This window comes from Apteryx mantelli, chromosome 2 (assembly GCF_036417845.1).
Source record: "Apteryx mantelli isolate bAptMan1 chromosome 2, bAptMan1.hap1, whole genome shotgun sequence".
Lineage (NCBI taxonomy): Eukaryota > Metazoa > Chordata > Aves > Apterygiformes > Apterygidae > Apteryx > Apteryx mantelli.
Window position 1 is genome coordinate 8,591,019 of NC_089979.1, and position 13,101 is coordinate 8,604,119.

Here is a 13,101-nt window from a genome sequence, read left to right on the forward strand (position 1 = left end):
CTACTCACCAGAAATACTTGCCCTGTTCTGCTGTAAATGGAAAAGGTGCCCTTTCTCTTCTGAAAGATGATTCTGGGTAAATCAAGGCATGAGGTAGCCTCAACTCCTCCTTGTAACTTTATTCCAGTTAAATGCATGTGGCTCTGGGTAACCTTAAAGACAGCCACTGCACTTTCTACAGTAAATAACTCTCAGGTGCATCCTCACTGCACTCCCTTTTTGCTCTGCAGGGGCTTGTTCATTTTTATTCTCATCTTAGGAGGTCCTGAGATTTTTGTTAGTCGTAACAAAAAGTTTTGTCATGGCCATATTTTACTGTCATTTGTTTTACCAGCTCAATAATTTCTGACTTCTGGGCTATCTTTGTGCTTAGAAGATTCGTCCCTGAGGGGATCTGAGGTTGCTAGATGTTGCTTAAACTTTGTTTCAGGGTAAAAAGGATTGCACGGTAGCTCACAGGAGCTGACTTAAAGCAGCCTGGTGGTTTCGTTATGAGACTCCTGCGACTGCAGCGGAGCTATTTATTGTAGCGCTCCGACTTTCATATCGAGGAGACCCACGTGATATGTTTGGACTGAATACAGACAGAGCCCCTGCCAGGGCGCCGCCGCTTCGGCAACCTGATTCTGCCCTCAGCGCTCATTGACCTTTTTCCTGTATGTGGGAATAAGGCTTATGCAAGGATTATACCCAAATAATCCTGGAGCATTCGTCCCTCCCCTTCTAGGAAAGCAATGAACAACTTCAGAAGCCAACAGCAGGTCTTTGAGATGAAATGTTTCTTGAGTCTAAAGGGTGGCACGGGCTCACCCGCTTGCAACCAACCTTTCACGTCACTGGCAGGTGACTTCATAGGATGTTTGGAGAATATATGGTCTTCTTTAAGCCCTTCCGGTGTGGTAGGATGTGGCTTTTAGTGTGGAAAAGTGGAGAAAACAGTGTGGTGTGTAGCTGAGTGAGTGGTCCCACGTGTGCGGGGGGCATGGAGAAGGGAGGAGAAGGCTCAGCCCCTACCGGCCATAAATTAGCTTTTTCGGAAGCGATGCTGCAGCACGTTGCCTCCAAACGGTAGGTATGCTGCAGATGGGTAAAGCTTGACCTGGCTGTGTCTTTGTTCTCCGAAACAAAGGGGGCTGTTGTTATGGCTGTTACTTACTTCTCCTCTGCTTAAATCTGCCCAGCTGATAAACTAGCCCTTTATTACTTTACTGAGGTAACACATAATGGCCCAGATTCACCTCCTAGTTACACCCTATAGTTGCTCTGTGCTTTTTGTGCATTCCTCCTCTCAGAGATGATCTGGGCAGTTATAATACTGTAGACCATACTGAGCTAGCTTGCTTTCCTCTTCCCTTCCCTTCCCTTCTCTTCCCCTTCTCTTCCCTTCTCTTCCCTTCTTTTTTTTCTTCTTTCTCCTCTTTCTTTCTCCTTCTCTTCCTTCCTCTCTTCCTTTCTTTCTTCTCTCTCTTTTTCTCCTTCCTTCCTTCCCTCCTTCCTTTCTTCCTTTCTCCTTTTCTTCTTTCTTCCTTTCTCTTTTCATTCTTTCTCTCTCTTCCTCTCTTCCTTTTCTTCTTTCTCTTTCTCTCTTTCTCTCTTTCTCTCTCTCCTTCCCTCCTTCCCTCCTTCATTTATCCTCTCCCTCTCCCTCTCCTCTCCTCTCCTCTCCTCTCCTCTCCTCTCCTCTCCTCTCCCCCTCCTTCTCCTTCTTCTTCTCCCTCTCCTTCTCTCTCTCTCTCTTCATTACCTGTGTCTCTCTTTCTGTCTCTCTTTTTGCATCTCATATTCAAGGACTGTGTGAGTCTCAGTGTTCTGGAAGTTGGCACTTCATGGGATGTGATGTGATTCTTTTCTGTTTGTATTTTCTCTCCCACCTCCCCAGGCTGACTCACCTGCAGTTTTTTTCGTTGTTGTTCTATGACACAAATGCTGTGGACACGTCCACTAAATTCGGTAACCTGAATATAAGGAAACAGTACAAGAACTGCATGTTATAACTCTGCATAGCATTTATTTATAATTTTCTTGGTTTATTCTGACATTTTTTGCTTTTTCTTTGGTGGTCAGAAAGTATGAAAAATAAGAGATCAGAGTCTGCTGTTCTAATTCCAAAATACCTCCATTGAAGTTGATGGATTAAAACTGCGCTAAGTAAAATCAGACTCAGAGTTTCCTGGCAATCTTATCTGTAGCACATTGTTCATAAACTACCACATCATAACAATTTTTATCTTGAGTCTTGTGATACTTGAGCTTGAGGGTTTGGCTTTTCTTTTTTTTTCTTTTTTTTTTTTTTTTAGAGAAAAAGCTCAGCTCTCGGGGTCATATGATTAGCTGAGAATCTCTCATGCTGTATCTAAAAGAAAATGTTAGTTTTCAGTCCTTATGGTCCTGTAGTCCTCTTAGTCCTTAGTTAGTCCTCATGGTTGCAGGGAAGAATATAATATATAGCTTAAAGATTTGATAACCAGATAGCAAATAAAATGGCATCCCCAACGCAGGCATTGGGGACATCATGGAAGGTGCACTTACTTTTAAGACACTGGCATGGCCACTTGGGACCTGAGTCATTCCTTTTGAATGCTTGTTGTAGATATTTTGCCCAAATACTTTGATTGCAAGAAATCTTATTTAGCACTGGGATGGTCTCTATGATTCTTGAGGGAAAAACCATGGTTTTCTTCCCAATACCTTGGAGGGAGCGTTTGCTGCGGGAAGGTAGTTCCAAGAGAGCCCAAATGAGGTCCCAGTCCCTAGCCCGAATGCCAGCTGCAAACCCATGTGCGCTGGGGGTCAATACTGCTTGGGCGCAAGCCCACCGCTTGGACAAGCCTTGGACATGCTGAGAGAGAACGCCTGAACCTGTGCTACCCTTTAGCAAAGCCTACCGCCTTCGGCACGAGCGGGTGGCTTTGGAGGTGGTCCGAGCCCAGGCTGCCCCCGAGCACTCTGCCAAGCTGAGAGCATCCTACAGCTGGAAATACGGGCAGGCAGAGCTGGCAGGGCACTGGCTCTGCTCCTCGCAGCAGCGTGGAGTTGGTCTGTGTCACCCATATAAGCGGGAATGGGAACCAGCAACGACCAGAGCTACGATTTACAAATCATACCATTTGGCCTTTGCATATTATTGCATGTTATTTGCATAATATATGCACATTGTGTTCATGTTTGAGAATGTGTGTTATTTAACAGGCACAAATCATAAAACAAAGCCAACCCAAACACCTGAAAGCCCCTATATTCTTCACCTTAATCTCTCTGATTTAGAGTAATTGCAGGCTGTTAAATATCACAATAATAATGCCATCCTTTCCAGGCTGAGGAGGCATTCTTAAAATTGATGGTCTCCCTCTAACCTCTCCTTCAGCCTGCAAAACGGAGATTACCTGGGTTTGCACTGCCAGACTGTTGCTAGGATTAATCTTTGCACAATGTTTTCTAGCTGGGAAGGGCTGCGCAAGTGCTAATTCCTCAGAGCTGTTCCCCTGATGCAATTAGTCGCTGTGCACTTATTCTCTCTTTATCTTTTAAAACCACTAAGACAAAAAACAACAAAAAAAAAGGAAAGTCATGAAAAAACAGTACCGATGCATCCGCTTCCGCCAGGTTTTTATATTTAGTCTGCAAGCTTCTCGAGGCTGCATGGGCCGTGTTGCAGAAGAGCATCCCAGCGGCGCCGGCTGCTGTTCAGGGCCCACCCTGGTGCCCACGCCGGCACTTGCCAGTCACCAAGCAGGATGATGTCCAGATGCTAGCAATTGGGAATTTCAGGGGCATATTTAATATAATGCCAAACTTGTCCAGTCGATGCTGGATAGCTTTCCTTCACAGTTTCCTAACCGTTAGCTGCTTCCTCGCCACTCCAAGCGATTAATTTTGGGCAGTGTTGGCTGAATTTATATAATCTGCATCCTCCCCTTGTGATACTCATTAGACGAGTGTGGGGTATGGTTTCTTGGTGATCACTGGTGATGTGACGATACTGGAAAGCGTTCCAAGGAGTTTATAAAAGCAACAAATCACGAGGTACTTGGTCATCCTTAACGTATGTGTATGCACAGCGGTATGAGAATGAGCAGCAAGCTTTTCCTCAGAAATCTGTTCATGCATAAAGAAAGGAAGTGAATAAACGCTGAGCTTTTTTTTTTCTTTTTTAATAAGAAGATGTAAAAATAGCTGTTAATAGCAGTGAAGTTAAAGAGAAGAAAAGCGGAAAACCAGCTGTGCCTCTCGTAGAGCTCTGGGTGTGAAGTGGGGTGTTTGAGACATTTGTAGGGTTGGGAGGACAGGATAGTTTATCTTGCCTGGGAAGAAGATTAGGAAACTCCCGCTGGTCTGGACTCCCAATTTTTTTATTTATTTTTATTTTTTAACAATGTATTTAAAAGAGTTGGGTGTGAAGCGTGTATATCCCTGGCGCACATCTACAGCAGTTGGAGGCAGGATGCTGTCACCACTTTACTCAAAAAACAGGGGGGAAAATGGTGTGGGAAAGGGAATTGGCTTGTAATTGTAACACTATTAAAATCAACTTTTTTAAAGAAGTCAGTAAACATTGTGCAATAAGGAACTGGCAGCACGCTGGGTCTAAAGTCGTAAAAGTTAGCTGCTTTGGCGTTAGCCGTCTTCTTTGCCAGCTCTGCTGCATTCTGGTGAAATTTCAAAACCTAATCAGGTTTCATTGAAGATAAAGCTTGGAAAGTGTAGTCCAATCAGATAACCACTGAGGAAATGGAAACAAAGCACTTTTAATAAGTGAGTTGGGATCTGTTTTCTTATTGTATGTACATTTAACACTCAGCACAATAATATCACCATCCTATTCAAGGTCTTTGAGGGAATTTCTAGCACAAGTAATGATGTCTACTATTCTGCACGACTGAGAGATCTTAGGAAAGTGGTGTCCTGCTTTCTTGCTAGTGGTGGTGTAATAACTCGGTTGCAATAAGGTTACTCTACATTGGTAACAGTATAACAGAGAGAAAATTCAGATCCCAGTTCTGTGTAAATGGAGGTGCCTATCCATGGCAATGTTTCTTACCATTTTAATTCATCAAACAGAAATAGGTAAATAAGTTTCTTTCCCTTAGTGATGCTATTATTCTGATTGAGAAAGCAATTTTACTTAAAAAGAGGTGCTCAGGTGATTAGAACTTCTGAAAATTACCTTCTTCACCTAAATTTTCTCAGGGAAAATCAGTTCAAGAATATGTTTATCTTTTCCAGAACAATTCTGTTCTTTCAAATGTCTTGGGCTATGCTTGGTGCTTTTTCCATAAATAAATACACACACACACACACACACACACACACGCACACACGCACACACATATATATGCGTATATATAAGACTATATATACGTATACATGCATACACACATACACACATATATATATATATATATATAAAAGACAGTTAAAATCTGTTCAACTTTACAGAGAGGGAGTGTGCATGTGTATATACCTGCATGTGTTCGGATAGCTCAAATTTATTTTTGGAAAAGCTTGGAATTTTCTGCGCTATATGTCTGATCCTACAGCCTGCAACATCTATGAAAGTCTCCATTTATTTTGAAGGCTACAGGATTAGGTCTTCCAACCTTAAATGTTTTTCATATATTCAGAGTAGTTCTGAAAATAAGATAGATTGGATTTATAAAGAATTCACAAGAGTTTAGATATGCAAACATATTTTTGCATTGCACATGCAAACTTAGAAGAAGATAATCTTTTGCACTTAAGTGATTGAGCCCATCGCTGAATATTGACATACCTACACTGTGGAAACTGAGGCACAAAGGCAAAGTATGACAGCCATTGCACCTGTGGTGAAAATTTTGCTCCACTGAACTTCATCTTTCAAGTTGCCCCTAATTTTGGTGGTGCCAGGAGTACTGTGCCTTGCTCCCCAGCCTGCACTCTAATCTCCCAACCTCCTGCTCCCTGAAATAAAATGGGTGGCCAGCCTTTGTGCTAATGTTGACAGTGCTTATCTGTGCATCCTAATTACTTTTTGATATGCATGCAACCATTTGGTTGCTTGACCGGGCTTCTCTACTGCTGTGCCCTCAGAGTGGGTGAAAGGAATGAAATTAAGTAAAGGAGTGACTTGCACTTTTTTAATGTAACTGCCATGGAAGAATGCAGTGATTACTTTTGGTGTGGCCACGACTGACTGCTGTTCTCAGCAGTGCCCAACAGACTCAGAGCATGGGGTCACCCAAGCTCTGGATCTTGTTTCTAGTGATGTTTGGTGTTAGCTACTGTGGAGGAAGGAAGAACCTACATAATAAAAGCTGTGTAATAACTTGATCCCAGAGAGGCTTTTGTGATTTCTTTTAATATGTGACCATCTTATGGAGGCTGTGCGTAAGTATATAGGTTAGCAAGGATTAGCAGGAAGATTAGATCTTTGTATGCAACATTTCTTTGGCTTCTTTGTTCTCAATCCTTGGCTCCAGTGTTGTCTTGTAACTCTGAACTCCACAGACCTGTTGTTCAATTCAGTGCAAGTATGGTTGCTTTACATAGTTCTGCAAAGAGGCAGCACAGTATTTTGCTAATCAAACAAACAAACAAACAAACAAAAATACAGGGATACATCTGTGAGTGCTTGTGCGTGCGTTTGTGTGAGTGAGAAAGAGAAACAGCAGGGCAAACTAATAAACTGGTGCAGATGAGACAAGTGCATCAGAACCTAAAGCCAAATCCCCCGGGGGTGTTGTTGGGAGTCGTGGGAAAAGGGATTCTTCCTAGCTCCCTCCCTGTCCCTCCTTGCTCTGGGCTTTCAGAACAAGTGCAGAGCTTTTGGGGAGCTATTGCATTAAGAGCCATTCTCCCTTTGGGACCTTCTCCTTGCAAGCAAACAGCACCAAGAAGAATGCCAATGTTGTTTTCGTGAGCTTGCCAGCACTCCTAAACCAAGTAGGAACTCTCAGAGAGCAGAGCCCCAGAAAAGGAGTGTCTAACCATCACCTGCCTCTCCACTCTGCACCTTCCAAATCCAACCATTGTTTCTACCATGCACCACAGAGCTACTACAAAAGAGTTTCCCTCCATGGCAACAGACACAATAACCTAGGTCCGGGGTGGTTTTCTTCATCCTGGATAATTTTTTAGATAGTTGTACTTCTCCAGCCCTCAGAGCTAAGTCCCCTCTACTGCAGTTTCCTATTCCACCAGCAGCTGGTTCCTCCACAGTCCAGAATAGCAGCAATGAGATCTCCCACTCCCACTTCTGGCATTCACCAAGATTTGTGGAAGGAGGGTCCATGGCTACTTCAGCCTTCTCTGCCCTTCTTCTGTGCTCCATCTGTTTCCTGATACTTTTCTGCCCTTTCTATGAGGATAAAAAGAAATCTTACACATGTCCTAGCAGGAGATATCTGGGTGAAGATTGGATTAGGCTTTTAGAAACCAGAGGAACATCTGTTTTGCTAGATTCAAGTGCTCAGGGAGAATCTATGATCTTTTCCACCACTGTCAGATAGAGAATGAGGAGGTGAGACAGTCTGAGGAAAAAGAAGGAAAAAAGGAAAAAAAACATATTAAAAGTTATTGGAAAGGGTCTTCCACTTCTCTTTCTTCACACTGCTATTCCCATCCTGAAGCCTTGTAACACATATCACAGGAGACACAGCGTCTGCAGTTAAATGAGCAAGAATGGTCTTTGAGAAGACAATTGAAGCTACATTTTGCTCACCCAAAAGCTAGCTATTTTGGTAACCTAGAGTGACTTTTCTTCCCAACAGAAATTGCAAGGAGAGAAAAGTCCTAAGAATATCAATGATACTCTCAAGGAATTGTTTGGGATCATTCCTGGGGATGGAGATCCACTGCAGGAACGAGACATTTTCACATGCAGACGATGCGCCGTCGTGGGAAATTCCGGGAACCTTCGGCAATCTCAGTATGGCCACGATATTGACTCCCACGACTTTGTGCTCAGGTAAGTATGTACCACCTCAGCTCCACATGCCTCTGTTGTTTAAGGTTCATCAGTATTTTGGGGGGACAAGTGAGCAAACAAGATTTTAGGGGCTATCTAGTGAAATTTGGTACTTAGGTCCAGTCTAAGCTCCAGGGAGGTAAACATGAGTTAGAAGTGACTTCTAGATGACCAGAACTGAGCAACTGGAAGACTTCCTCAAAAGGAAGGAGGGAACTAGGAGACAGCTGGATGGCTGCAACAACTTTATAAAGGCTAGTACCACCCCTTCGTTGTGAGGCAATGAAGGGTGGGTACTGTGTCCCACTGAAATCACGAGGTGGGGTCCAGGTAGGCAGAGCTAAGCACGCAGAGGGCACCCAAGATAGCAGGGCCAAATAAATTTGTCTTTGCAAAGCTGTCAGAGGAACTTTCTTAACCACGGTGGTCAGTAGCATTTGCCAGATTTCACACCATAGTTGCCAGTACAGCAAAATTCGGGGAGCGATGCAGAACAGGTCAGATGATCTGGAAGAGAAGGACTGCTACTGAAAACACAGTACCTGGGATTGTACTCTCAGAAACAACATGATAAACTTTAGCAGCAACCTGAGCATGGAAGTTAACAGTGAGTCAAAGAAAGATCATCCCTAACTGAATAGTTAAGCCCCATTGTGCCACTAGGCCTCTGGGGTGGCTTTAGATGACACCTGAATGTTCACACTCAAGTAATTTAAGGAGTTTTATTTATTTAACCGCCTGTTTTCATGACTGAAGTAACTCCAGGTCTTTCTGCTCAGATTATGTGTGCAAGGTGCCTTCCACCATGCTGTGCTGCCATGCAGATGGTGGGGAAGATACATGGACCCGAGGGCAGGGTGTGAGTCTGTAACTAAGATGCCACCTTTGTTTTTGTCTTCACTAATAGAAAGCAAGCCTTTCACTTTTTACTTCAGGCTGACTAATCTCAAGACAAAAACATAGTAAGTACCATGCCCTTTAGAGTATTTCTACGCCTAATGACGCAGATCCCTGAAGCTGACAGAGAAGAGGCTAACTCAATAACAAGTCTTCACAGGCTGGCAGGCTATTAATTACCTTTTAGGGAGTTAGAAGAAACTTGACGAATTCACTTGGGGGAGCACTGCAATATTGCAGCCTGGCATATATCTACTAAAGAGATTTTGCCTCTTCCGTTATCAGTAACTTGGGGAGCATGTTGTCTGGCAATGTGTGATGCTCTTCCTCATCTCATCAGCTATATCCTTCCTTGCAGTCCCCACGCTTCTGGTAGGACCTGAGCTAATGTCTTTGCAGGAGACCACTGGATTGCAGAGAAACCCCATTTTGTTCAGAGCCAAACTGAGGGTTTCTCCATGGTGTTGCACGGTATCATGGAGACATACAAAGTCGTTCAGAGCCACTTAGCAGATCTCTAATCTTCGTTATGCTGCACCACAGAAACATGTCATCTCTTTACCTGCGGTGAGCTGAAGTATCAGTGAGGGAATTGCTGATGTTTCCCCAGAGTTGCTTTTAGGAGTGAATACAAGCCTAGAGATGTTTCTGGAGTGCTGGCAGTGTTTGCAGTTCAGATAACTCCCTCTGCTCCCAGTTCCCTGATAGTCCCAACACAAAGTAGCCCTATTTGGCCAACACATTTTGATGGAGCCCTGGTGGGCCCTGTGCAGATCTTCATGCACTGACCCCAGGGTTACTGAAAGACCACGCTGCTGGATCTAGCTGACGTAATAGCAGACTGTGGAGCTGATTTAGGATTGACCCCTCATTCCCTCAGTAGATTTATCAAAGTTTGAGGGCATGCTAGAAAGGAAGCCACAAGTAAATAAAAGTGTCAGCACCAGACCATGTGCTTGTTACTGTGGCTTTGATGCCTTTTTACGGAAGGACCATAAGGAATATTTACTGTTTCTCATCACACATGACGTTGTTTATTACTTCGTCCCTAGTCATTGAAATACATCTGTACAGATGGGGTGAGAATGAAACTGCAAGAGATCTAGTTGATGAACTGCAGGGTACTATTTTTCTACCTTCTAGATGCAGCAATTTCAGTATAAAAGAGTCATGCCCTCGCAAAGTCAGCCTCTATTGACCAGCTTTCCACTTGACTACAAAAGGGACCCAAGGACTTGCTCAGAGAAATACCTTCTTTGCAGACTCTCCCATTCAGTCAGAGGAATCCCACACTAAAGCCTAGTTTTCATTTGCTTTTATCCTCTATGGGTGATGGTCATTTCAGCCTGCTTGAGGACCCTTATACCCTGTCAAGGCAGTAAGGCAAGTCTGCATATAGCACTCTCCTTAGCCATGGGAGTATTTTCCTGCCACCTCAAGCAACATGTTTCTTCCTACCTAATTTCCCTCCTGCTTTCTCACTCTCTTACCTTTTTTTAATTTTATTTTTTTCCTGACTGTAGAATGAATCGTGCCCCCACTGCTGGCTTTGAATCAGATGTTGGCAGCAAGACCACTCATCACTTTGTTTACCCCGAGAGCTACAAAGAGATGGCAGAAAATGTGAGCATGATCGTGATCCCCTTCAAAACCCTGGACCTGCGCTGGATTGTCACTGCTCTCACAACAGGCACCATCAACTTGTGAGTAACGGTAGCCTGCAAGTGGGCTGGCAGAAGGGGTGGGAGTCCATGCACCTCACACTGCTGCAGAAGAAAAAAGCCCACACTGGGCTAACCCCTGCTTCTGATAAGGGCAAGGAGAGTTTTACAGACCCTCTCAGAGCAGAATTTTGTCCTGAAAATTTGCTTTCTAGGAACAATTTGATGTTAAGGTGCAGTTTTTGAGGTGGGGATCCAGATCCAGCTCTTCTTTGGACCCATACAACAATCTCAAAAAAATGAAAAGGGATGCTTTTGCTGCTGGAGATGGGCAGCTTAACAACCTGCTTCCTGGGCTTTGGGGTAGACTGGCTCATTTTGGGCTTCTCATCATCCTTTCTTTTCTCAGGCACCTTTGGAAATAAAGCAGGTGAAGTCAGTGTGCCTGTACCCAGCAGAAATCCATTTGCGGAGTCAGTAGTTTGGCGGGTTATTCATTCAGGGGCAGTCTTAGACACACAGATTATCCCCCTTGTGACACTCCGAGCAGTGTCTGAGTAGTTCTCCAACATCTATTATCCTATTTTCAGAAGATGACATGGAGGCAGAGAGGGATGCAGGGGTTGCTCACACAAGGCAGTGAAAGCAGAGGCAGAAAAGGGACCACAGCACTTTGACCCTGCTTGACCTCACTTGGGCGAGTTAGTCAGGAGCTTGGTCCGTCTTTCCTGGTGGTAAAACAAGGATGCTGATCTCTCACTTGTCTCCTCAGAAAGCCTCTGAGGGCTTCACACTTGCAGTGTTTCTCTGGCTAGAGCCAGATCTATCAGAGAACTTGCTCTGTGATGAGGTATTATTTTTCTTGCAGGATGCAGTGCTATTAAAAGAGAGGCATTACCCTGAGAATCACTCTTGGGCTGGAGAGCCCCTTCAAAGCTTTTCTCTCTCTTTCTCCCATCAGGCTTAGCCTCTCATCCCTTCTCTTCTGCCTGCTTCAGAGAGTGAAGCCAGCATTGGAGTTATCTGTCTTGTGTGATTTTAATTTCCTGGTTGGAAATTGTCTCTCATTCAGGCAGTCTGGCAACAACCCGTATCAGAGCTTAAACGTACAGGGGGAACAGTGCTTCGGAGATGTTGCTGGATTAGATCTGTGGCTAATTGCCAGCTTGAGGAATGAGTGGCCAAGGGAGACTTTGGGTTAAGTCACAGCAGAGAGGGGGAGGGATGGAAGATGAAGAACTTGTAAGCTGTCACCTCCATGATTTGGGTCCTTTCCAGAGTGCTAGATGCAGAAGGAGCAACTCTGCCTCCATTCTTCCTGGGAAAAGCAGTGTTTCCTCCTTCTGGAACGTTGCAAGGGAGGATGGTGGTGACGTGGGAGGGAGGGTACTGGGTCAGTGTGGTTTGCCCCTGAAGAAGGAGGGCAGAGGGACCGTGCCTGCCTGTGTGGCGGAAAAGGCATAAACAGCATTTCTATGTGTCTCATCAAAGTGTTTGCCAAGAATCTCTGGGAGAATGAGTTTTCTTTTTCCCTAAATAAAGAAACCAGGAGGAAAAAAGTGAGGGAAGATGAGGGCACAGTCAAATGACAAATGGAAGGTTGCACTGTGTGTCCTCCATTGGCGTTTTCCTCTTCCTTTTCCCATTCATTACCTGGTTTCTGCGCTTGCCTCAGCTCATCCAGGTGAAAGCCATGAACTTGTGCTGTCCTCCCCACTGGCAGACGGGCGAGCTGCTTGCTGGATCAATATTAAGCTGCTGCAAGCTGTCTTGTGGTAGCATGGCTCATGGCGATTGAAAGACATGTGGAGGAGATATCCTTGCTTCATGTGTCTCTTGTGTACCTTAGCCTCAATTTATCACATTTTACCTGGCAGTAATGTGCCACACTGATATTTATTCTCTATTTCTTCTTTATGAGTGCTTTTGGGATGAAACGCTGTCCTGCTAATACATTTATGGCAGCACTAGAATTAGAAATATGAACAAAATGCATGTTTCTTCTGGACACCCTCTAGCAGATTCTCTCCCTTCCTCTAAGCTGGCTTTTCCTAATCCAGAGAATGAAATTTTTGACATTTGTACTCTTTATGAGGTTATCTGCTGTTTGTAAAGCCATGACCTCGTGGGACTGCTCAGTAGTGCCCTACTTCCTGCTACACATAAAGAGCAACAGCATGTCAGACGACTGTTTTATTTCAGAGAAAAGTATTTCAAAACATTTCAACTTTTTTTTCCTATATCTCAGGGTCTCAGAAGATTAAAAGCTTGCAAAAATATGACCCTATAGACTGGTGATTAGAGCTGCTTCACATTTTTAAGAAAAAAACTTTTTCAGTGGGACAAATAATGGATTTTTATTCCTTCTTCTTCTCTTTGCAAAAGCACTCTAGATCCTTTTCAAGTCTTAGCATATTAAGATTCTCCTAACTTGCAACAAATGTGTTTTAGTTTCTTTTTAGTGTTTTTATTTTTTTGGCACCAGCGCTTGGTATATCCAGTTGTCTTAAGAAATCTATCTTCAGGCAACGTTTAAAACTCAGAAAAATCAGTCCACTTAGAAAATCAGCTAAAAATATATCACTGACTTTTTTTGCA

General features: G+C 43.9%; 1 protein-coding gene across 7 annotated transcripts in view; it reads left to right on the forward strand.

The window, feature by feature from the left end:
- The window catches only part of ST3GAL1 (ST3 beta-galactoside alpha-2,3-sialyltransferase 1), an 89,515-nt gene that overhangs the window by 52,842 nt on the left and 23,572 nt on the right, over positions 1 to 13,101 (forward strand). For all 7 annotated transcript variants that reach the window (XR_010883266.1, XM_067290133.1, XM_067290134.1 and 4 more), the window contains exons 3-4: positions 7,749 to 7,945; positions 10,366 to 10,545. Coding sequence is in view for 6 of the 7 variants with exons in the window: in XM_067290133.1 (XP_067146234.1) it covers positions 7,749 to 7,945; positions 10,366 to 10,545 (377 nt within the window). In the remaining variant the exon portion in view is untranslated. The remainder of the gene's footprint in view (positions 1 to 7,748; positions 7,946 to 10,365; positions 10,546 to 13,101) is intronic.